At 37.0% G+C, this 26,885-nt stretch overlaps 1 protein-coding gene across 2 annotated transcripts in view; it reads right to left on the bottom strand.

Annotated features, from left to right (window-relative positions):
• Positions 1–26,885, bottom strand: part of TAFA2 (TAFA chemokine like family member 2) — a 504,181-nt gene that overhangs the window by 147,402 nt on the left and 329,894 nt on the right. For both annotated transcript variants that reach the window (XR_634770.4, XM_003906701.4), the window contains exon 2: positions 15,492–15,598. Coding sequence is in view for 1 of the 2 variants with exons in the window: in XM_003906701.4 (XP_003906750.1) it covers positions 15,492–15,597 (106 nt within the window). In the remaining variant the exon portion in view is untranslated. The remainder of the gene's footprint in view (positions 1–15,491; positions 15,599–26,885) is intronic.

Here is a 26,885-nt window from a genome sequence, read left to right on the forward strand (position 1 = left end):
GCCGAGATTGTGCCAATGTACTCCAGCCTGGGTGACAGAGCGAGACTCCATCTCAAAAACAAAAACAAAAGGGAGAATTCTAAGTAGAGAAATAAAATTATCAAACGTTTATTTTTAAAAGTTCACTTTAGCACCTGTGTGGACAATGGATAAGAGTCAGGACATTTTGGATAGGAAAAGAGTTGCGCCGGGGGCAGTGGTTCACACCTGTAGTCCCAGCACTTTGGTAGGCCGAGGCGGGCAGATCAGCTGAGGTCGGGAGTTCGAGACCAGCCAGACCAACATGGAGAAACCCCCGTCTCCACTAAAAATACAAACTTAGCCAGTTGTGGTGGCAGGTGTCTGTAATCCCAGCTCCTCAGGAGGCTGAGGCAGGAGAATCGCTTGAACCTGGGAGCGGAGGTTGCGGTGAGCCGAGATCCCGCCATTGCACTGCAGCCTGGACAACAAGAGCGAAACTTCGTCTCAAAAAAAAAAAGAAAAAAGAAAAAAAAAAAAATTGCAATGGTCAGAGAAAATAAAGAAAGGCCACAGAGATGAAGGATGATGGTCAAATGTGAGTGATAACTAGGAATTAAAAGGAACTGGATTTCACAATTGACTGGATGGCAAGAAAGGTGTCAGAGGTGATTCCAAAGACTGGCTTGCACAACAGGGAACAGAGCTAATGAGCTGTGGGTAGGAAAACATGTGGCTGAGAATGCTTTCTGAATCTTTGGAATTAAACAGCAGCTGCTCTGAGAGGCCAAACAGAAAGCCAGAAGGATAATGCCATTATTCTTTGACTTCACAGCAGCAAGATCCAGGGGTAGGAATGTCCTGAGTACCTGGAAAAAAAGCTCTACCACGTTCAAAATTAAATGCACATGTTTGGTGCCTGTCAAAGCAACTCCCATAAATACTAACAAGAAATCAATCAGAGTAGTAGTTTCCTAGTGAAACTAGCTACAGCTTTAGAATGTACAATTTATATTCTGAGAGCAGGATTCCAACAGCATATATATGGGGAGGGAAAATTCAAGTCCCATCCATCCAGTTTGGGACAAATAATAGAAAAGGATGAGAAAAATAGGAAGAAAAATCAAAATGAAGGCTTGTAGAGAAAGATTGTTAAATGAGAGGAAGATACAGTATTCTAAAAGCAATAGCATAACATTGCTTAAAAGTATACTACAGGAGTGTGAGAAAAAAGAAATACTGGTCAAAGGGTACAAACCTTTAGCTGTAGGAAGAATAAGTACTGCAGATCTAACATACAGGATAGCAACTATAGTTAATAATGTATTGTATACTTGAAATTTGTTAAGAGAGTAGCTCTCAAGTGTGCTTTCCATACACAAAAATGGTAACCATGTGAGGTAATAAATATGTTAATCAGCTTGATTGTAGTAATCATTTCATAATGTATACATATATCAAAACATTACATTGTATGCCCTAAATATATGCAATTTTTATTTGTCAATCATATATTAAGAAATCTGGAAATAATTAAAAATACGACAAGAGTCAAAAAAAAGTTTACAAAGCCTATATGCTTTGTACTTTCAGAGTTCAGGAAACATGGATCTGGTCAATTCAATGTTTAGGAATGAGCTACAACAGAGTGTGAAGTAAAAATATGAAGTTGGAAAAGAGATATGTGGAAATAAGACAGAGAGTGATAAGATAAGGAAAAGTATAAAAAAATTTTAGAAACAGCTAAATTAAAAACACTATTAGTGTTTTAATTTATGATGGTGGATTAAAAAATGGATTTAAGTAGGAGGAAATGGCAACAAAACCTTGGAACTAACTTACTGGACTGAAGAAAGCAGAATCTCTAGACACAGAATTGTCAAAAGGATGGGGAAACTGAAAGCATCACGTCCATCCTGGAAGGAGTGAGGGCTATAAGTGGGAGCATTCTGAAAGCTGTCTGAGAGGCAATTACATCTCTAGTTACTCTCCATCATTCCACATCAGTGTGTGACTGCCCTTCCACCAATCTGGTAGCAGGTTGGAAGTTTTTTGTTTGATTGGAGGGTTTTTCTGTTTTGTTTTTTAAGAGACACAGAGTTATCCTCTGAACTGGGAAACACAAGACAGAGTAGAGGGTATGTAGGTACCATACAGAAAACAAGAGAACTGAATAAGCTACAGAATGCTGAATTTCTAACATACTCCCACCCTAACTGCTTTCACCTCTCAGCTCTCCAACAACTTAAGCCAAGAAGTAAGCTTGTTACGTAAAGAATCTGAACAGTCCAAAAGAGAAAACCTAAACGTATTAACACTAGTGGTTCTCCAACGAGAGCCCTACTGCATCATTCTACATTGAGTCTCAATTTTTACAAGAGATTTCAGAGTAGACAGTTTGGAATTATCAATTATTTGAGGAAAGCTTCTAGTATAGAAGACGGAAGCTAAAATAGTAAAGTCAGCACAAAATCTTAGGAGAGACTATGCAATAAAAAATAATTTAAAATGGATGACATGAGAATATTCAAAAAACAAAAATAAAGAGCACTTAGAAATTAAAAGTACAACAAGAAGATACAAAATTTCACACAGGTTTGGTCAATAAAGAAATCTCCCACCAAAAAATTATAGCAAAAAGATATAGATGAAGGCAGGAGAGGAAACAGCACTACTAGAAGAAAAGTTTAGGAGATCAAACAGCCTAACAATAGGACATCCAGAAATGGAGAGGGGGAAAATCCTCAAACAATTCAATACATATTTTCACAACTGGAGGATATGAATTGCCAGATAAAAGGGTTCAAAAATGCACAGCTCAGAAATTCATAATGGATCTTCACCAAGATATACATCATTTTAAAATTACAGAATAGACTCAAGCAGAAGAGACAGGGAAGAGGGGAAAAGGTCACATTCAAAGGATAAAGATTATAAGAATCATCTTACACTTTTATAGCAGCAACATTACAGTGAGAAAATAATGGAGAAATATCTTCAATATACTACAGGTAATTATTCCCTCCATAGAATTCTATACCCAGCCAAACTATCATTTAAATATGAGGGTATAATAAAGATATATTTAGACAAGCAAGGTTTTAAAAAATAAATTTTTTATTTATGTTTTTCCTCAAGAAACAACTAAACGATATGTTTCACCAAAATGAAACAGTAAACTAAAAAACAATGAAGATAAAAACAATCGGAAATGTATCATCATATGTAAGAGATGGGAAAAGGTAATTGTCAGTATGACAGTGAAGAGAGATCCCAGGATTAAGTATGCACACCAGACACAGAGGAAAACCAGTCCTGACCACAGCAGTGACTCACAGGGCAGACACATTGAGGGCTGTTCTTTAAAAAATGCCTGCCGTCATTGTACTGTCTTTTTAGCCTAAAAGAGATGCTTAGGTGAATCTGGCTCAGATTCTTGTCTCAGTTTGTCTTGGCTATAAGCTGATGACATTTTTGCTTTCTCTCCTTCTATTTTCCCATAAGGTATTCTGCCTGGCTCAGCTGAGAACACTCACTTCAGTCATAGAAAAGTATGTTGCATTCACCTACTCTTAAGAGCTGGAAGTATGTCTTAATGAGTTTAGAAATATAAAACACCAAGTATTTTATTCTCCATAGCCACGTTCCTGTGGGACATCTACAACTTGAACTAGGCTACTACTTTTACATGTCATGACTGTAGCCACCCTGTTTCATACATGGGATTATCTATTAACCTCTCCAGAAGAATCTTAAACTATTAAGGAAGCTGAATTCAAATTTTGATCCAGAACAACAGGAGTGAGAGAAAGGAGATAGTTAGCTTTCTATGAAATGCATTTAAAATATGTTCTTTATTTAACATGTATATTTATGTTTCATCTAATAGTATATTATCATTTATCTATTTTTTCTTTATTATGACTATAGGCAAAAGAGTCTTGAAGTAAAATTAAATATGTATTTTTAAATTTCTGTATTGTGCACTCTACTGGATGCCTCAGAATTATTTTAAAAATCACATTAGTAGAAAAAAGGTTAGAATCGAATTACAGAAATGGCTAATCATTGAGGAGAGAGTCAATATATGAGAAAGGAAGCATGAAAAAGCACTGTCAAAACTGAGAAAGAGGTTGCTAGATACAGAGAACAGAAAATAATGATCCAACTTAGATACTAAATGTTCCTGGGAAGAAATAATACCAAAAAGATAAAAGCATCAAAGACAAAATAAAATTAAGATTTTATTAGAAAGTGGAAACCTAAGATTGAAAGGTTTCACTCAATGTTAAAAGACACAAAGACGCAAAACCCGTATCTATCTAGGTATCTATCTAGATATGGATTATATGCAGTTTAATATTGATCTATCTATTGATAGATAGATATGCATGTTTTTTAAATTCAAAGGTAAAGACACTATCTTAAAAGTATCAATATTACCATCCTCCTCCTCTCAAAAAAAAAATTACCTACAGCCAGTAAAGAGATAAACTTGGATTAAAATTCAAATTGTCTGGGTCTCTGAAACTGTGCTAATATACTATATACTAATAGACTGAATGTAAAATTTAAACTACTGACTTAATTATTTATAAAGAGCTCTTATAAGGCCATAATAAAAACAGCATCTACTAATACAATGAATAAAATATATGAAAAGGTGATTAAAAAATATTAATGGTCAACAAACCAATAAAAGTTTTACTTATCACCTTTAGTAATTAAAAATCACAACTTAAAAGAGGATGAAATTGGCAAAGATTAAATAGAATAATAAACCTCAGTGTTGATAAGGGCTTACAAATACAGGCATTCATTCTCTGCTGATGAGAACATAAATTGAGAGGTTTACAATTTGATAACATATATCAAAATGCATACATTTTAACATGTATACATGTTAATAAATAAACATTCTATGAATGTAGTCTAGATCATTTTTGTTAGTGCTCTTTTATACTTTCTAAATATCCTAATATGAGTACAAATCATTTTTATAATTAAAAGTGTCATTGTCAAAACAGTAACATTTTAGAATTTGAGTCATTTGACCTAGTAATTCCTGTACTACAAATCTAGCCTAAGTAAATAAACAGATATGGGGAAAAACAGTTATACATATGAAGTTTATTGCAGCGTTATTTTTACTAAAAATGAAAGGGAACAGCTCAAACACTTAATAATATGGTATGGTTAAATAATTTTCAGAGGAAATGTAAAGAAACGCTCACAAAAAGTGAGAAACTAAGATACAAATCTATAAATACAGTATAATCTTAATATGAACAGTATTTGAGAGTTAATAATGGTGTATGTGTAGTGGAATTACAGGCATTTGAAAGTTTTTACTTTATATTTTTATATATTTTTCAATTTTCTCCAACAATAGTTTATGATATTGTATATTCTAAAATACAAAAACATTACTTTAAACATTATATTTGAAAATTATATAACTGAAAATATACAAATGCAATCAAGCTTTAAGAGTTATATGAGAGTCTCAAATTAATAATAGAAACTTGAGTTGGCAAAGAAATTGATAAATTATCCAAATAATAGAAATGAAAATAGTTCAAAATTAACTTTATCCATTTATTAGTATTCAAAAATATAAATTAAAATATAAATAAGAGACTATGTCTAGACCTTTTCATTTAATAAAGATATTCAATTTAATTTTTTTAAATTAGTAGCCAGCCAGTATTTTCAGAGTGGTAAGAGGGGAAGCTTTATATACTTCTGCAAGGAAATAAAAAGTAATTAGACAATATGTAGAAATATTCTTGTGGCAAATATTTGTCATTTTCTTCTAAAACATTTACCTTTCTATATCCTTCTCTGTATTGAAGGCAGCTGGAAGCTTAGATAAGGTTTCCCAGGCTGCTTTGCCAGCTGGCTTCTGGTTAGATTCTAATGGCAACCTTTTCTCAGGGATTCCCAATTGGCCTGACCAAGACTTTTTCAAAGCTATGCTGAAGTTCTAGGCTCTTCCTACTCAATCCTCCTTCCTTCCTTCTCTTCTTTCATGGGAGTCAGACCCTCATAGTCTGAAGGTTCACCCCCTCCTTCTCCTGCACCTCCTCTCTTTATACTTCAAAGGTGTTTCTACCCATAAATTTCTGGTGTGTTGAATTCTTTCTTGGAGTCTGCTTCTTGGAAGATGGCACTTTCGTAAGAAACACCCAGGGAAGGAAGAAGCCATCTATTTTTTTCCTGCTTTGGCTTCAGAAGTGGTGAGGTAGGGTACTATGAATGCCCATAGGCTTTAACAGCATTAGCAGAGAGTCTAGCAGTGTTGGGAGCAGTCAGCCTCTCAGGCAGCTCTTGTAGTATCATGAGAGAACTGGCTCCTGGCTTCCTGCTCAGTGGCCATGGAAGTGATTCCTAAATCACAGCAGGGCTTTGGCAGACCCTGCAGTGTGCACAGTCACGAGTCCTATGTAACACTGTGTTGCTCCTTGCTCTTCCACCTCTAGGGGCAGGAACAGCTTTCTGAAGCTACAAGTGTCTGGTGATACTATCACGCTTCCTTATTTCCTTTCCAGCCCATTCAACACGTTTGTCACCAATTTCCTGTTTCAAACTGCCCTACCATGATGGCAATTTTCCTGACTAGATGTTGAATGATACACACCTAACCATTTCATTCTTTTTGACATCCAAAATTCTCACTTGTACTAAATATTGAAAAAATTATTACATGTGAACAAAAATTATTACACAAAGGTTTTTATATTAGTATTAACAAATAAAAAGTCTCCAAGAAATCTAAAAATGGGAATTTTGTTAAAAAATGTAGGGTGCATTTATATTTTTTCCATGCCCCAATACAATATATGTTTATGGATATTTTTAGACACATGTAAATACTCATTATTTACTGCTAAGTGGGGGGAAAAAGCTGTAAAATTGAATACGTGTTTATCATATGATCCATGAAATTCTACTTCTAAAATTATATCCTGGAGGAATGTTGTAAGTGTGAACCAAAACAAACGTATAGTAACGTCCACAGCAGCATTGTCAATAACAACCAACAACCAGAGCGACCCAAACATACGTCAACAGTAAAAGAGATAAATACATTTCAGTATATTAATACAATGAAATCCTATATCACAACACGGATGAATCCCAAGAGAAAAACATTGACAGTAAGAAGCAAATCACATTTTGTAAATGCCTGTAGTAGAATTACATTTTTACAACATTGAAAACCAGATATATTAGTCCATTTTCACACTGCTATAAAGAACTGCCCGAGACTGGGTAATTCATAAAGGTAAGAGATTTAATTGACTCACAGTTAAGCATGGCTAGGAAGGCCTCAGGAAACTTACAATCATGGCCCAAGGCAAAAGAGAAGCAATGCACCTTCATCACAGGGCATCAGGACGGAGTGAGTGACAGCAGGGGAAATTCTAGATGCTTATAACACATCAGATCTCGTGAGATTCACTCATTACCACCAGAAAAGCATGCGGGAAACCACCCCATGATCCAATTACTTCCATCTGCTCCCACCATTGACACGTGGGGATTATCCCCACCCAATTCAAGGTAATGTTTGAGTAGGGACACAGCCAAACCATTATCACCAGACAAAGCAATATTCTGTTTTTGTTTTTGTTTTTGAGACAGAGTCTCGCTCTGTCGCCCAGGCTGGAGTGCAGTGGCGTGATCTCGGCTCACTGCAACTTCCGCCTCCTGGGTTCAAGTGATTCTTCTGCCTCAACCACCGGAGTAGCTGGGACCACAGGCATGCGCCACCATGCCCAGCTAATTTTTTGTATTTTTAGTAGAGACAGGGTTTCGCCATATTGGCCAGGCTGGTCTCAAACTCCTAAACTCGTGATCTGCCTGCCTCGGCCTCCCAAAGTGCTGGGATTACAGGTGTGAACCACCATGCCCCACTCAGACAAAGCAATATTCTGTTGCTCAAAAACAAGAAGTTAGGAAAGGGATACCTCTGTGGGAGGAGGGGTTGTATTCAGCGACTCCAAGGGGCTGACAACAGTCTATTTACTGTCCTGGCTGATAATTGCACAGTAATTTGCTTTATATTTATTTTTCATAATATGTAGGTGTTTTATTTACTATTATATAAACATGGAATATTTTAGCATAAAAAAGAGGAGAAAAGAATCAGATTATGAAAGCATAACTCTTAGAAACTAGCAACTCTGCCTGCATGGTTTAAAACAGAATCACTAACTCAGGGCAACATAATCTCTTACAATTAGTCTTTGTCAATAAATGTATGAATACATAAAATAATTAATGAACACCATGCTCTCCAGTATGTATAACACGTTTATGAATTAAACCAGATGAAAAGAAGTCCAAATGTTGTTTAATAATTTCTGCATGGAAAAATTATGAGTAACTTGATTTATCTTCTTGGTATTTTTCTTTCTTTCCAAAGTTTCTCAAATAAATATATATTACTTTGAAAATTCAATAAAATACATAATAAAAATGTGTCATTAAAAGTCCAGAATACAGTCAGTTTATGTTCTAGCTATTTTTCTTTCTCTTAGGACATTAATCCAATTGTTTTTATCAACAAGAAAAACACCATGAATTATAAATCAGTGCCCTTAAACTTTGGTGTACATCCTAATAGGTGCAAGCCAGCCTAAGAGATCCTACTAATATCCTAGGCTAAACTGGATCAAACAATTTAAACTGTAAGAAAAGCAGCATTCTGAATATTTCCCCCAAAGGATCTATCCCAGCCACCTCCCCAGGCTAACTGTGCATCACTATCCTCTTTGCTCTCTGCTCTCCAGTCACAGCAGTCTTATTTCAGCTCCAGTGAATTCTTTCCTTCATGTCTCAGTAGCTTGGCATAGGCTGCTGCTCTTGCCTGGATGTCGAACCCTTCCTCTGTCTTCATTCAGATCTCAGCTCCAATGTCTCCTCCCTAGAAAAGTCTTCCCTGAAACTGTACCCTATCCATTTTACCGTTTATATACTCTTATCCTGAAATTTTATCTTCACAGCACTTTAATACCATTTGTAATTAACTATTTGTGTTATTATTTGATTAATGTTTTTCTCCTTCAATATACTGCGTCACTAGGACACGAGTCATGTCTGTTTTGCTCACTTCTGTTTTGTTTTCTTTGACAGAGTCTCCCTCCATCGCTCAGGCTGGAGTGCAGTGGTGCAATCTTGTCTCACTGCAACCTCCGCCTCCTGGGTTCAAGCGATTCTCCCACCTCAGCCTCCGGAGTAACTGGGATTAGCGTCACATGCCACCACACCTGGCTAATTTTTGTATGTTTTTAGCAGAAATGCGGTTTCGCCATGTTGGCCAGGCTGGTCTCGAAATCCTGACCTCAAGTGATCCACCGGCTTCCGCCTCCCTAAGGGCTGGGATTACAGGCATGGGTCACCGTGCCTGGTCTCGCCTTTTTTTTTTTTTTTTTAAGAGACAGGGTCTGGTTCTGTCACTCAGGCTGGAGTGCAATGGTGTGATCCTAGCTCAATGCAATCTTGAAAGCAATCCTCCCACCTCAGCCTCCCAAGTAGCTGGGACTACAGGCACAGGCCACCACACCTGGATAATTTTTTTAATCATTTTTCTTAGAAATGGGTTCTCACTTTGTTGCCCAGGCTGGTCTCAAACTCCTGGCTTCAAGCGATCCTTTCATCTCTGCTTCCCAAAGTGCTGGGATTATAGGAATAAGCCATTGTGCCCAGCCTGCTCACTTTTGTATCTCCAGAGTTTGACTTAAAGCCCAACACTTAACAGACACTCACCATATATTTCATGGATAGTTGGTTGGATAAATGAATAAACTATCAAATGAATCAACAAACAAATGAAGATCCACCAAAAAAAATTTATGGCTCTGTCTCTCAGGCTTTGAACTGAAAACCATCTTTATTTTAAAATTTGGTTATCATCATACTGTATACATGTAATGAAACATCACACTGTACTCTGTAAATAAGTACAATTATCACATATCAATTACAAGTAAAATAAAATTTTAAAATGTTTGTTTTTCTTTGAAAAAGATCCATTCAACCAAAAGTTCTCACTCATACCAGTAATTAGCTTGTATTACAATGAGGATAATATATATTCAACCTTGGCTAATCAAACTAACTTTTTTAGGCTCCTTTTTGTTCCTGGATATAACTCACCTGTGTGTATCTCTTTCAAACAAAATAAAAATTCTTTTCCAATCCCCAAACCCAATGATGACTCATTCTCCGGAGATTTAGTTTAGATGTGATGGGTAAGGAAAGAAAAGACAAGAAAACATATTAGCCTTCTAAGATTAATGACTATATTTTTCTGTTGGGAACTTGGAGTCCTAAACTAAAATGTTTGCTCTCTGATCCCCAATATCAGAAGCTGCACCTAATGTAATTGCTTCCAAGGGGAAAACACTGCTCATTCTTTCTGACTGGCTGTCACAATACTCTGACTTAATCCCTTCCGAAATGCCCAGCTCAATATAATTGTAAGAATTCGAGGCAGAATCTTTCTGTGGCAGTTTGAGCAGTAAAGTTATCTGTTTGTATGTGAGGAACTGTTAGTTCTCAAAGCACAGAAGGTTTTATTAAGAAGATGACAACAATTTCTGATTTTTAGATACCCATTTTTTCAAATCCAAATGTTCTGGATGTCTATAGTGTTCCTATGTCATGTTCAGAAAACGGAGTAATACAATTGTCCATTGGTGGCTCTTGAGAGCAGGATATTATTGTATTTGTATTTTGGTAGAGGTATTTATTTATTTGGTTCTTTCATATTCTACATTTACTTGTTCCATAATGACCTATCTACCACTCTCTCCCTTAAATATTCTATGCACGCCATCCTCCTTGCTATTTCTAATTGTCTATGGGCATGATTGAAAGCATTCATACCTATTGCTGCTTTGCCTGGAGCATCCTTTCCCTGAATACTCCACTAGCTGACTCCACTGGAAACTTTAGATCTTACCCAAAGGCCTATTTAAAATTCTATTCCTTCCTGAATACATCCTATATGCTTTCTTCCTTCATATATTTTCCAGAGCATGTATATCATAAAACATCCCATTTTATTTATTTTTCTTATTACCTATTTTTCCACTTCTAGAATAAACATCCCATGAAGACAAAGATTTTTGTCTCTTTTCTGTACTTGCTATATTCTCAGGCCTTAATGTAGGTACTCAAAAATCATTAAGTAAAAAACAACTTTTCCATGAGAAATATCCAACGGAAATGACCAATATACTATTATATGGGTCTAGGAGAACTTGTTTCCAGAAAGCAGATAAGTTTACCAGTGGAAACAGTAATAGTGCCACTAAACACAAAGCTACAGCTGTTGCCTGATCATCAATCAGTCTGTGCTCCTTATACTGATAGACCAGAGAGAGAGAGAAAAGGAGTTTAATATTGATGGGGTAAATGTAAAGGTCCCTGATGACCATGAGGAAGACGACAGCTGCTGTGCACTAGAGGCAGAAAGGAATATATTAGGTACTCAGATGATCCACTGGGGCATCTTGTGGCATTCCCGTGCCCAGTTACAACTACCAATGTATAAGTACAGCAGCAAGAGAATGGTAACCCAGGGCTCAGAACTCTTAGAACATTAGGAAAGCCTCCTACATGAGTAGAAGTGCTAGTAAACAGAGAGGAAAATCTAGAATGGCTGGGCATAGGGTGGACAGGCCATGAGCACCAACTGCATTAGCGGGACTCTTACTATTCCTCTTCTAGTAAGTCTTCTTGAAAATTGTGACCAACCAAAATCTTGAATAAGCTTTGCCTGGATGGAGTGACTTTCAGTGAGAAGCAGGTGGATCTGAGGGCTGTGAGTAGACTGCACTGGAATGTAGCTGCTGATACACTGCCAAAATCTTTTAGGGCTGTGCACCTTTCCTCCACTTGCTGTGAATGTTCTCTGATCACAGTTCACAGGTGTCCCCTTCTTTAGAGACTTACCTTCTCCTAAAGATGAGCCACTTCCCCAGAGAGGCTACTCCTTACCATGGGGAACAGGCCAGTAGCTAATGGCCCATGGACACAAGGGTAGACGAGGCCATCTATCCCGCCTCAAGGAGGGACCATCTCTGTGGAACAATTCATGTCTCAGAGATTCCCCATAGGAGCAGACTGGGCGATTCTCCAGCTGAGACTCTATTTGTGCTTAGTTTTTACCTCCCGCTCTAGCCTGCTTCACTTGCTCTCATTCTCCTGAGAGCACTCTTTCAATAAATCACGTAAACAAGAATTCCTGACTTGGCTCTGCTTCCAAAAAACCCTGCCTAAGACTCATGTCATATGCAAATTGCCTCTGAAATAATACATTATAATGACAGGCCTTTAAGATTCTTACAAATACAATTCTGATGAGCATCAGCTCACAAAATTTTTCTTAAAACTCAGAAGTCCTAAAATAAATAAATTACCATGAGTGAAAGTCACTAGGAGGAAAACACAAAATTGCATAAAATAGGATCATCAGCTAGAAATATATAGACATATATGGTATATATTTCTATTTATATATATACACCATATATTTCTATTACTGTATATGTAGTGATATATAAAAAGAGAAACCTGAAAACATGAGTGAAAACAAAAAGCTATCAAAAGCTTGCAGATTAGCAAGAAAAAAGACAAAATTTTGGTACAATATAATAAATAAAATTAAAATTTAATGTGTGAATTAAAGAGTAGATTAGACCCAAGGGAACATAGAATTAGTGTGGTAGAATAAAAATGTGAATAAATAGCCCAGAATAAAGCACAGAGACTTGAAGGTAAAATATACATGTAAAATAAAGGTTGAAATACATAAAGAAAAGAGTGAAAAATCTGACATATACCTAATACCTAGCCAGCAATTCTAGTTTAGTAGAGACAGTGGTGGGTGGAGAAACTACATTTCAGGACATGGTGCCTATAATTTTTCAGAGTTCATGAGAGACACCAATTTCGATACTCTGGAAATTGAATGAATCCCAAATTGTTTAAGTAAAAAGAAATTCACTAGTACATATATTTCATGGTTATATGAAGCAAGACTGCCTAGATTTGAACCCTGCCTCCAATAGCTCCTAACTGGGCAACCTGGGACGAATTACTTAACTTGTCTTTGCCATAGTTTCTGATCTCTAAAAATAGTTTTAAAAATAGTATCTACCACATAGATGGTTATGAGATTAAATTAGTTGGCATCTGTAATGCTCTTTAGTCTGTCGAGTTTCTAATATTCATCTTTATTACTTTTATCTTGAATGCTCACCAAGGTGTTCTGGATCAGAAACTGATTTCTTACTAATTAACTCACAATAAATAGAAAGTGAACTGGCCTGCCTCGCCCTAAGCCTTAACCCTGATGAAAGCCAAGCCAAATGTCCTACATTGATAGCCGAACATTCCATAGATGACTGACAGCAAACAATGGATTATTTTCATTTATGTACAGGAGAGAGACAGCCATTCCCCTCCCACTCCTGAAAGGAGAGAAAAATCTTCTGCTCCTTTGAAATGAGGTGGAAAGGATCCTAGGTTCTTACCTAACCATTTAGAATGTAACTGTATCCTTCCACAGGTCAGATACCCCAAAGGAGTCTCCAAAGTCTGGGCTTTGCACGTAGGGAGATAGCAGCCCAGCCTTTCTTGGATGGTGAGCGCATGAGTAATCATTTTACGAGCATGGTCTACAACTTACATATACACAACACTTATTATTTTATATGTAAAATAGCTCAAAACAAAAAGGATATTTTGTACAGAAAATATAAAGAAAAGAAAGAAAAAAGAACAAAAGGAAGAAAGGTGGAGGATGGGAGAAAACTTTCATAAAATCTTCATCCAAAGTATCAGTGGCAGTGTGGAAAGGGAAAAGCAAAACAGAAAACGCTATCTTCTGTAATGTACCAGGTTTGACAATTTAAGTTTTCTGACACGATGTGTAATTTCTTATGTTCAAGGACTATTTTCTTGGCAAGAAGAGAAGATCTTAGTTTCAGAGTTAGCATAGAACATAACACAATTTAAATGTCTTAAAGTAGCTTTGACAATAGCATGCAATATACACTGTGAGCAATCTTTATGAGTGATTCTTTAAGATACCCCATCATTTGTCTTTGGACATGAGAAAGTATCTTTATCATGAACACTTGCTGTGCTAGCCTGATGCCCACAATTCCTATGATCCCCCACTCCTCCCAGTTCTTCTTTCAAAAACTGGGAAGGGGCACTAAGGTGACCATCAGAATAATGAGGATGGGGTGTGTTTTCTTGTTAAGTCCAAGGCAGGGCTTGGCCCTATTGGATGGCAGCTCTTTTAAAAGATGAGTATTTAATACTTCTTCGTTCTTTGGTCTGGTTTGTTGTTGCCAATTTGAGACCACAGGGAATGTCATCTTCAACATCTTCATAATTTTACACTGATAAAAATTATTAAAGAGAATTTAAAGTCTTATCTGTGGATCAGTGTGCTGTATTAAAGAAAAGGAGAATAAAAAATATATGAATATATATTCACACACATGAAAACATATTGTGGGTAGAAAACAGGATAATGAAATATGAAAAAACTCTTCATAAAATTTTATTTTGCAAGATGTCCCTTTTTGATTTTAAATAGTGGGGGAAGAGATTAGTCTTATAAGCGTCAGTCCCACACACCACGTCTTTTCTCTCTCTGGTGTTAATGTTCCATGTAATGCTAATTAAATGGACATGTGTAACTAATTTAAGTGTTACAGAATTCAAAGCAGTCTTAATTCCCCCTTCACCCAAAAATAGAATGAGAAACTAAGTTGTTAGTCTCTAGACTTTATAGTGGGCAGAGAATTAAATTATAAAATCATATTTTACAGAAAAATCTAAATTGATTTCTCAGGTTATGAATACTTGATTATGATAGGGACAGTTCAGAAATAGCCTCATGGAAAAAGTAGTTATTCATTATATTGAGTCTTATAGCCAAGAAAGAGGGCAGAAAGAATGTAATTGTGAGCTGTCAAGCTTAACACATATGTATAGAGCAAATATTCTCACTCTGTTCAGTGGCAGAATTGAGTCTGCTGAATATCATACCAGGGGCAGTGTCCAAAGGGTGGTCAGAGTGGTCCTCTGACATAAAGAAACATGACCCACAAAAAGCATTGAAAGAAAATTTACATATAGACGTATTATTAAGATACATATCATTACAGATACTTTCTTTACCAGGATGAGTGCAATCTGAAACTTTATTATATGCCAACTCAATTTTTTAATATCACCATCTAAAAAGGGAAGGAAAGGTATAGTTATATTTCCATATTCTTTGAACACTATTTGCAGAAATGGCATTAATCCTGAAAATATCATCTTTCCCAATCAAAGTCATCTTAGAGATAACTCTGCATTATTACTTAAAGAAAACTGCCAGGGGGAGAATCTATACCTAGTAAAATTTAACAGACCAGTGGAGGCAAAACATAACAGCCTGTGTTAAGGGTAGTCATCATCCACAAACAGTTGAGAAAAAAAACTGAAAAGTTTACCTTTATGATGGTTTGCACTGGATACGACTTTTCCCCACAAGGTTACAATAAATATTATTATTAGCAGTTTTCCTTTTGTTGCTTTCTGTAAGTATCTCTTACTCATCCTGCAAATAAAAAATAATAACAAAAATCATAAGGATGTAAATTCATAGCTTTTCCATAATAATTGTGCTACATTTAAAGACCTCCACTATACTTTAACCCCTTCAACTCCTGAAAACTGTATTTCTTGTATTTAAAATGCTGTTCACTGTATATAAATGATGATTAGAGAAAATAAAGGTTTTCCAAAGTACCTTGATATGATGCAAGAGATGAGCAAAGTCCTGCCTCAGTCAGTCTTCATCCACTTAACCATAGCCTAAATCAGTTTGGAAATATTACCACATTTCTCTCCATATAAACATAGATTTAATTTATTAACAAAATCCAAGGCACAGTCATTTGGAAAATCTTTAAATAAATGCCTTATTATTTTACTTTTTTCCTAAGAATTGTCAAGTCAAATGGACAGTGTAACAGTTTAGCTATAACTGCTTAGATGAATTCCTGCACAGAATATGCTCACTTCAAATCTATTATTCCTAATGTGCTTTTTAAAAATCATCTGGTTATATACATTTCTTACTGCAAAGTAACCTGATCCTCCTAATGTACACAACTCCAATACAGACGACACAATATTGTTGGATTCCACCTTGATGTGCATTCCCAGAGGTAGGAGAAAAATGAAAAAGTAGAATGAAAAACACCAAATCAACATTTTCATGTTGAACTCATTAAACTAAAGAAAGCAAAAAATGTTATAACAAAATAATAGCTGCCTATAATAAAAGTTCAGAACTTACTTTCTACAACATTCTTTCATTTGTTCTGAAGAATAAATTTGGCCTGTAGGTATGTCCATCGCCATTTTGTAGATGAGGAAATTTGGAAATTTGCCCGGACCACATTTAATGACAATAAAAATATAAACCCAGAATTGTCTAATTCTAAAATTCTTGCATTAATAACTAAAGGATGGGGGGGGGGGTGCCCAAGATGGCCAAATAGGAACAGCTCCAACCTCCAGCGCCCAGCCTGAGCAACACGGAAGATGGGTGATTTCTGCATTTTCAACTGAGGTACCGGGTTCATCTCACTGGGGCATGTCGGACAGTCGGTGCTGGTGAGTGGGTGCTGTCCGACCAGCAAGAGCTGAAGCAACGGAACAAAGCTGGACGGACAATGACTTTGACAAGTTGAGAGAAGAAAGCTTCAGTCGATCAAACTACTCAAGCTAAAAGAGGAACTACGTACCTGCGCAAAGAAACTAAAAACCTTGAAAAAAGAATGGATGAATGGAGAACTAGAATAATCAATGCAGAGAAGACCATAAAAGAACTGATAGACATGAAAACCATAACACGAGAACTACATGACAAATGCACAAGTTTCAGTAACCAACTCGATCAACTGGAAGAAAGAGTATCAGTGATTGAAGATCAAATGAATGAAATGAAGCGAGAAGAGAGTGTAGAGAAAAAAGAGTAAAAAGAAATGAACAAAGCCGCCAAGAAATATGGGATTATGTGAAAAGACCAAATCTATGTCTGACTGGTGTGCCTGAAAGTGATGGGGAAAATGTAACCAAGTTGGAAAACAATCTGCAGGATATCATCCAGGAGAACTTCCCCAGCCTAGTCAGGCAGGCCACATTCAAATTCAGGAAATATAGAGAACACCACAAAGATACTCCTCGAGAAGAGCAACTCCAAGACACATAATTGTCAGATTCACCAAAGTTGAGATGAGGAAAATATGTTAAGGGCAGCCAGAGAGAAAGGTTGGGTTACCCACATAGGGAAGTCCATCAAACTAACAACAGATCTCTCAGCAGAAACTCTACAAGCCAGAAGAGATCAGGGGACAAAATTCAACATTCTTAAAGAAAAGAATTTTAAACCCAGAATTTCATATCCAGCCAAACTAAGTTTCATAAGTGAAGGAGAAATAAAAATCCTTTACAGACAAGCAAATGCTTAGAGATTTTGTCACCACCAGGCATGCCCTACAAGAGACCCTGAAGGAAGGACTAAACATGGAAAGGAACAACCAGTACCAGCCATTGCAAAAATATGCCAAAATGTAAAGACCATCGATGCTAGGAAGAAACTGCATCAACTAATGAGCAAAATAACCAGCTAATATCATAATGACAGGATCAAGTTCACACATAACAATATTAACCTTAGATGTAAATGGACTAAATGGTCCATTTAAAAGACACAGATGGCATATTGGATAAAGAGTCAAGACCATCAGTTTGCTGTATTCAGAAGACCCATCTCACATGCCTAGACACACATAGGCTCAAAATAAAGGGATGGAGGAAGATTTACCAAGCAAATGGAAAACAAAAAAAAGCAGGGGTTGCAATCCTAGTCTCTGATAAAACAGACTTTAAACCATCAAAGATCAAAAGAGACAAAGAAGGCCATTACATAATGGTAAAGGGATCAATTCATCAGGAAGAGCTAACTATCCTAAATATATATGCACCCAATACAGGAGGACCCAGATTCATAAAGCAAATCCTTAGAGACTTACAAAGAGACTTAGACTCCCATACAATAATAATGGGAGACTTTAATACCCCGCTGTCAACATTAGACAGATCAATGACACAGAAAGTTAACAAGGATATCCAGGATTGAACTCAACTCTGCACCAAGTGAACCTAACAGACATCTACAGAACTCTCCACTCTAAATAAACAGAATATACGTTCTTCTCAGCACCACATCGCACTTATCCCAAAATTGACCACATAGTTGGAAGTAAAGCACTCCTGAGCAAATGTAAAAGAACAGAAATTATAACAAACTGTCTCTCAGACCACAGTGAAATTAAACTAGAACTCAGGACTAAGAGATTCAATCAAAACTGCTCAACTACGTGGAGGCTGAACAACCTGCTCCTGAATGACTACTGGGTACATAACGAAATGAAGGCAGAAATAAAGATGTTCTTTGAAACCAATGGGAACAAAGATACAACATACCAGAATCTCTGGGACACATTTAAAGCAGTGTGTAGCGGGAAATTTATAACACTAAATGCCCGCAAGGCAAAGCAGGAAAGATCTAAAATTGACACCCTAATTTCACAATTAAAAGAACTAGAGAAGCAAGAGCAAACACATTCAAAAGCTAGCAGAAGGCAAGGAATAACTAAGATCAGAGAAGAACTGAAGGAGAGACACAAAAAACCCTCCAAAAAAATCAATGGATTCAGGAGCTGGTTTTTGGAAAAGATCAACAAAATTGATAGACTGCTAACAAGACTAAGAAAGAAGAAAAGAGAGAAAAATCAAATAGATGCAATAAAAAATGATAAAGGGTATATCAACACCAACCCCACAGAAATACAAACTACCACCAGAGAATACTATAAACACCTCTATTCAAATAAACTAGAAAACCTAGAAGAAATGGATAATTTCCTGGACACTTACACTCTCCCAAGACTAAACCAGGAAGAAGTTGAATCCTTGAATAGACCAATAGCAGGCTCTGAAATTGAGGCAAGAATTAATAGCCTACCAACCAAAAAAGTCCAGGACAAGATGGATTCACAGCCGAATTCTACCAGAGATACAAAGAGGAGCTGGTACCATTCCTTCTGAAATTATTCCAATGAATAAAAAAAGAGGGAATCCTCCCTAACTCATTTTGTGATGCCAACATCATCCTGATATCATAGCCTCACAGAGACACAACAATAAAAGAGAATTTTAGCCCAATATCCCTGATGAACATCGATGCAAAAACTCTCAATAAAATACTGGCAAACCGAATGCAGCAGCACATCAAAAACTTATCCACCATGATCAAGTGGGCTTCATCCCTGGGAGGCAAGGCTGGTTCAACATATGCAAATCAATAAATGTAATCCAGCATATAAACAGAACCAAAGACAAAAACCACATGATTATCTCAATAGATGCAGAAAATGTCTTTGAAAAAAATCAACAGCCTTTCATGCTAAAAACTTTCAATAAATTCGGTATTGATGGAACGTATCTCAAAATAATAAGAGCTATTTATGACAAACCCACAGTCAATATCATACTGAATGGGCAAAAACTGGAAACATTCCCTTTGAAAACTGGCACAAGACAGGGATGCCCTCTCTCACCACTCCTATTCAACATAGTGTTGGAAGTTCTGGCTACAGGAGGCCAATCAGGCAAGAGAAAGAAATCAGGGTATTCAGTTAGGAAAAAGAAGAAATCCAAGTGTCCTGTTTGCAGATGACATGATTGTATATTTATTGCATATGATCAAAATCTCCTTAAGCTGATATTAATGAACCAGCGAGTCATAAGGATACAAAATCAATGTGCAAAAATCATAAGCATTCTTATACACCAGTAATAGACAAACAGAGAGCCAAATCATGAATGAACTCCCATTTGCAATACTTTCAAAGAGAATAAAATACCTAGGAATCCAGCTTACAAGGGATGTAAAGGACCTCTTCAAGGAGAACTAAAAACCACTCCTCAGTGAAATAAAACAGGACACAAACAAATGGAAGAACATACCATGCTCATGGATAGGGAGAATCAATACTGTGAAAATGGCCATACTGCCCAAGGTAATTTATAGATTCAATGTCATCCCTATTAAGCTACCAATGACTTTTTTCCCAGAATTGGAAAAAACTGCTTTAAAGTTCATATGGAACCAAAAAAGACCCCGTATTGCCAAGACAATCCTAAGCCAAAAGAACAAAGCTGGAGGCATCATGCTACCTGACTTTGAACTACACTGCAAGGCTACAGTAACCAAAACAGCACGGTACTGGTACCAAAACAGAGATATAGACCAATGGAACAGAAAAGAGCCCTCAGAAATAATGCCACACATCTACAGCCATCTGATCTTTGATAAACCTGAGAAAAACAAGAAATGGGGAAAGTTTTCCCCATATAATAAATGGTGCTGGGAAAATTGGCTAGCCATAAGTAGAAAGCTGAAACTGGATCTTTTCCTTACTCCTTATACGAAAATTAATTCAAGATGGATTAGAGATTTAAATTTTAGACCTAAAACCACAAAAATCCTAGAAGAAAACCTAGGTAATACCATTCAGGACATAGGCACGGGCAAGGACTTCATGTCTAAAACACCAAAAGCAATGGCAACAAAAGCCAAAATTGACAAATGGGGTCCAATTAAACGAGTTTCTGCACAGCAAAAGAAACTACTATCAGAGTAAACAGGCAACCTACAGAATGGGAGAAAATTTTTGCAATCTACTCATCTGACAAAGGGCTAATATCTAGAACCTACAAAGAACTCAAACAAATTTACAAGAAAAAAGCAAACAACCCCATCAAAAAGTGAGCAAAGGATATGAACAGACACTTCTCAAAAGAAGACATTTATGCAGCCAACAGACACATGAAAAAATACTCATCACTCGCCATCAGAGAAATGCAAATCAAAACCACAATGAGATACCATTTCACACCAGTTAGAATGGCAATCATTAAAAAAATCAGGAAACAACAGGTGCTGGAGAGGATGTGGAGAAATAGGAACACTTTTACACTGTTGGTGGGACTGTAAACTAGTTCCACCATTGTGGAAAACAGTGTGGCGATTCCTCAAGGATCTAGAACTAGAAATACCTTTTGACCCAGCCATCCTATTACTGGAGACATACCCAAAGGATTATAAATCATGCTTCTATAAAGACACATGCACACAAATGTTTATTGCAGCACTATTCACAATAGGAAAGACTTGGAATCAACCCAAATGTCCATCAGTGACAGACTGGATTAAGAAAATGTGGCACATATACACCATGGAATACTATGCAGCCATAAAAAAAGATGAGTTTGTGTCCTTTGTAGGGACATAGATGCAGCTGGAAACCATCATTCTCAGCAAACTATTGCAAGAACAGAAAACCAAACACCACATGTCCTCACTCATAGGTGGGAATTGAACAATGAGATCACCTGGACACGGGAAGGGGAACATCACACACGGGGGCCTATTGTGGGGAGGGGAGATGGGGGAGGGATAGCACTAGGAGATATACCTAATGTAAATGACGAGTTAATGGGTGCAGCACACCAACATGGCACATGTATACATATGTGACAAACCTGCACGTTGTGCACGTGTACCCTAGAACTTAAAGTATAATAATAATAATAAAAAAAATCACCAAGTGATAAGCAAAACTGATATGAAATCAAGTCCATCTCCATTTATTTATGAGGGAGATTAAATATATGCCTGTCACCCTGTGCCTTTCCGATTCAGAACCTATACTGAACTCTACTGTGCTTGACCTGTAGATACTTGCATGCCCTGCTTTTAAAGCAATTTCCGGGGGTCACTTCCTGATGTAGCCTGATTCCTTTTCCTCTTGTATAGTCTAGGTTACCCTTTTTTGTACATTTTTACCTCCAAAACATTCTATCTCCAAAAATGTGACTCAAAGGTAGAACGGGCGGCTATATAGTTTCAAAGAGGAGTCCGTGACATTTTTTCATGGATGACTAAACGCATGAAAAAATAAATTATATATTATGTATTTTAATATAGATATATGCTAACATTTCTTAGCTTGGGGAGGTTGTAGGGATTAGTTCAAATGTTTAGATAGCAATATTGTAAGAATAAAAACATGAACTTCTAAGTCAGAATGCCGGGGTTTGAGTCCAAACTTGAATGGCTTCTAATGATGTGGCCTTTACCCGACTTTACTTTTTTTGGATCTCCTGCTTCAATTTCTCCTGCAAATTTCTGGATCTCCTGCTTCAGTTTCTTCTACTGTAGCATGGGATAATGTATGTGAAATTCTTGGCCCACTGACAAGCACGTACTACGGATTCAATGGCTATGACATTAGAGAATAGTGAGTCATATGTGTATGTTTGATCCTTGAGTGTTTGGGAGGCTAGTCCATTCATGAGATGATTGAAGGGAGTTTCAGTAGCACCAACAGCTGTAAACTCTCCGTGGACCTTAGCCTCATGACATGGCAAAGATAATGCACAAGAAGATAGGTATTTGAGCTTTTAAATCAGACTGTTTGGGTTTAAAGCCAGGCTTCCTGCTGACTATGTGACTTTGAACAAATTACTTAATAATTCAGATTATTCTCATTGTCAGTAAGATGAAGATAATAATATCTACCTAACAGTGTTGTTGGTATGAAGATTAAATGAGATAGTCTGTGTAAAAGGTTTAACACTATGCATAGCAAATAATAAATGCTCAATAAACGCTAACCATTACTATAATCATTACTCAGTCAGACTAGCATTTTCCTAAATTCATTCTGTGAGGCACCAGTTCCACAGATTGTTATTAAAGTATTAGTGAAAAATAAAGGGGGGAAATACATTTGTAACATTCTGAGTTCAACCAATTTAACTAGATTTTTTTTAACAAGAGGCATATTGCCAAATATGCCTTTTTAGAAACATTTTCCAGGAACCTCCTCCACAGTGTAACAGAGCACACTAGTGTGCCCAGGAAGCCTCTCAGAGAAATATTGAGCTATAACAATAACCTGGTTTGGAACTTATTCTCAGTAAACCAAACGTCTTTTTAAATCTTCCATTCTATTGCCTTTGTTTCCTCTCTCAGCACACTTACTATTTGTTTTAAGAATCTTCTCTTTTTTTCTACATTTTTTCAACTGTCCTGACTCCCCTCTGCATCTAATCCCTGCAACCTTATTGTACTGTATATCACATACCAGAATGAACAGCAAAACTCATCTGACAGGAAGAGCTGCTTAGCATAATTCTTGATAATAGCTTCTCCTTAGCACATGGCCTCTGCTACAAGGGCAATGACCCATCATTTTTCCATACCATTGTGCACCCACCCAATGGCATGACAGAACTGACAGCTGGTCAAACTGATAACTAGACATATAGAAACAGAAACACCCACAAAGTCACAGCCTGTCAAAGTAAGGAAAGAAAGGAGAATGCATGTCAACATTTGGAAGGCTGTAAGGACTGGTATTTTCTCCTTTTCATAACACCCTCACTCGTGTCCAGTTAATTACCATGTTCTGTCAATACTATCTCCAGAATATCTCTTAAATGTATATTCGTATACGTATTACTACTGCAACACTGCAATTCAGACCACCAAACTTTCTGACTGGCCACAGCATCCTAACTGGACATTTGCCACCAAATTGCCCTCCTGTGTCTGTCTTTTTCACAATTACATTTGCAGTATTTAGTAAGTTCCTGATAAATATTGTTGACTGAATGTAATGCATTCTCTATGCTATAACCAAATATGTCTCTATGAGCGTGAAACATACTTGCTTAAAATCTTAGCATGATTCCCTTTTCTGCTCAGAACAGAAGACCATCATTCTTAGTAGAGTACAAAAATCCTGCAGCAGAATTTTTTTTAAGCTTTGATTCTTTCTTTATGTCTCTAATCTCATTTTATGCCATTTTGTCCCATCTTTCTCTCCACACACACTCATAGTCTATTTTTAACCCTAGAAAATTTCTCCAATGACTTCCAGCTAAATCTTAACCCCCATGCCACCTGAAATATGTTAGCTATTCCCTCCATTCCCACCCGCTCTTCAAAATGGGTAACTTCTACTCACTAGTCATGGGGCAGGTTAGAATTCCTCCTATAGAATTTATCCAAGACCATGTTGAGTTCCCTTCGTTCTGCACAACAGTCACTTGCCATAGCATATTATAATCCACCTACTTATATTCAACCATTATTCTCATATAAGATTCCTAAAGACAGCAACTGTGTCCCATACATTTGTGAATCTGTAGGGCTCATCCAAAGTCCAGGTTAATAGCTGGTAAATAAGTACTTATTGAATGTTGGTGGTGCCTTACAGCCAAATATATTGCATGGTGGTTAACATGAGGAGGAATGAAGTATGTGCCAGCTCTCTAGATGACAAACAGGAAGTGAAAAAGAATGAGGGGGCGGTGTGCAGCAAGACAGAGCAAACTGAGGAGGAAAAGAGAAAAATGAAACCCAATCTTGAATGTGTTTTATTCTGATTTTTAAATAACAATCAAGTTTGAACAAAGTGAAGCACAATAGAGTGATCAAGGATTTCTGACAAAGGTACAATATCAGAGAAAACCACCTAAAGGAAAAAAGCTGAATGTACATTTCTTCTTTACCTTGCATGACAGCACAAAAGAAGGGACATTGCCTTCTTTCTCTATTTGCTAACAACCAGGTCTCAGTATAAAATTTACCACTACAGAAATACTGAATGTGGTCCTGGGCTCCAACACCATTTAGAACTGTCACGTTCATTTGTGAAAATGGCAAATTTTAAGTGAATTTTGCAACAGCAAAAACAGTGAAAAGAAACTGGAAACTGAAGAAAAATACACATAGAAGAGGAAACCTTGAAATCCCTCCCTGGCAGCAGCAGCAGCTTGCAAGGAGCACAAGGGAAACGAGGAAATTGAGAAATAGTAACCTTGGCAGTGAAGGATGTTGAAGTGAGAAGTTGTCAAAGTGGAGGACTGACAATTAAATCTCCTGGACTTTCTCCCACTCTTCTCTTCTGTTACATATTTCACTTACGTACACTGAAATTTAGACTTTTGGATTATTTGAAACGCTTCTCATCCCCCTAATGTTAAAAGTACATTTAACTGGCCGGGTGCAGTGGCTCACGCCTGTAATCCCAGCACTTCAGGACGCTGAGGCAGGCGGATCATGAGATCAGGAGATCAAGACCATCCTGGCTAGCACGGTGAAACCCCATCTCCAATAAAAATACAAAAAATTAGCCAGGCATGGTGGCAGGTGCCTGCAGCGCCAGTTACTTGGGAGACTGAGGCAGGAGAATGGTCTGAATCCAGGAGGTGGAGCTTGCAGTGAGTCTAGATCTTGCCACTGCACTCCAGCCTGGGCAACAGAGCAAGACCCCGTCTCAAAAAAAAAAAAAATCATTTAATTGTTAAAAAGCAAGAAATAAAAACTGTTATGCTGTGAGAAAAATCATTTCCCCATGAAAACAGAAAGTAAGTTTAACTGGTATATAAACAAAAACCTGGAAGGAGAAAAGGGAGGAATAAAGGAGATAGTATAAAGGAGATGTATTAAAAAGATAGAAGTGGAGGTTAGAATCCAACCACCTGGCCTCCCCTTGAGCCTAAGACACTTCTGTGGAAACAGAGATCACATAAGGGAATATATTTTTTGTCTTTTTAGGAAAATTCTTTGCATTAATCTAAATATCGGACAAACCTAGTGTTAACTAGTTACAATGGCATGGACCTTAACAGACAAATCTCGAAACAAAATTCACCCTTAGGGCAGAATGCTCAGTAGATTAGTCATGCACCCTTTCTCCTCATAGGAACCACAATGATCATTATAAAATATAAATCAAATCACATTACCCCACTGGCCCTATGCCTTGCTTAAAATCCCGGAATTTACCTACTCATTGAAATGAGAATAAAATATATATCTCTTACTGGAGAAAAAAGAAACAACATCATCTTCCCTCTCAACCACTCTGACTTCATTTCACATCCCTCTACCCCAGGTTCCCTATGCTTCAGGCACACTGGCCCTCCCACTATCCCCCCTGCTAAGCTGATTCTAGACCTTACACTAAATGTTAATTCTGCCATGAAGGTTCTCTTACCTGTCTCTGTAGTGGTCTGCTTTTCATAATCACCTCCACAGAGGTTATTAAGACCATCCTGCCCTCCAGAGTTCAGAGAGACCCACCCTGCAGTTTCTCTCTCTCTCTCTCTCTCTCTCTCTCTCTCCCCCCTCAATAGCCTACAGCATTTTCTCTATTTATTCTAATCTAAAATTATTCTATTCACTACTTTATACAATTCTATAAGTGTCTATTTTCTTCCTTTTCCCATTAAAATGTAATTTGCATGAGAGCAAAGATCCTGCCTACAAGTCACTGTTCTAGCACATAGAACATCACCTGGATCATGGAACATCAAGAGATGTAGAATGAAGAAATAGGTATATTTTATAATCAGAACAAAAGAGATGACTTTTTTAATGGAGAAGTTTTATTACTTCTTTTAATTTAAAAAAAATACTTTCCTTATATTCAACAACTAGAAATGGAGATGTGAAGAACGGTACATATTGGTGGAATGATAGAAGTGAGAAGAATGAGTGGGAGATGAGGAAATGGAAACAAAGACTAGATTACTCTTTCAAGAAACACGCAGAGAAGGGAAGTAAAGATGGAGTGGTGGCTAGAGAGATTTAAACAAGATAACAGAGCCAAAAGAAAGGGAGTAGTTAAAGATACCAAAGTGAGCGTAGATTATGAAACTTAATTTTCAAATGAAGTCAAAAAATACGTGAC

This window comes from Papio anubis, chromosome 9, assembly GCF_008728515.1.
Source record: "Papio anubis isolate 15944 chromosome 9, Panubis1.0, whole genome shotgun sequence".
Classification (NCBI taxonomy): domain Eukaryota; kingdom Metazoa; phylum Chordata; class Mammalia; order Primates; family Cercopithecidae; genus Papio; species Papio anubis.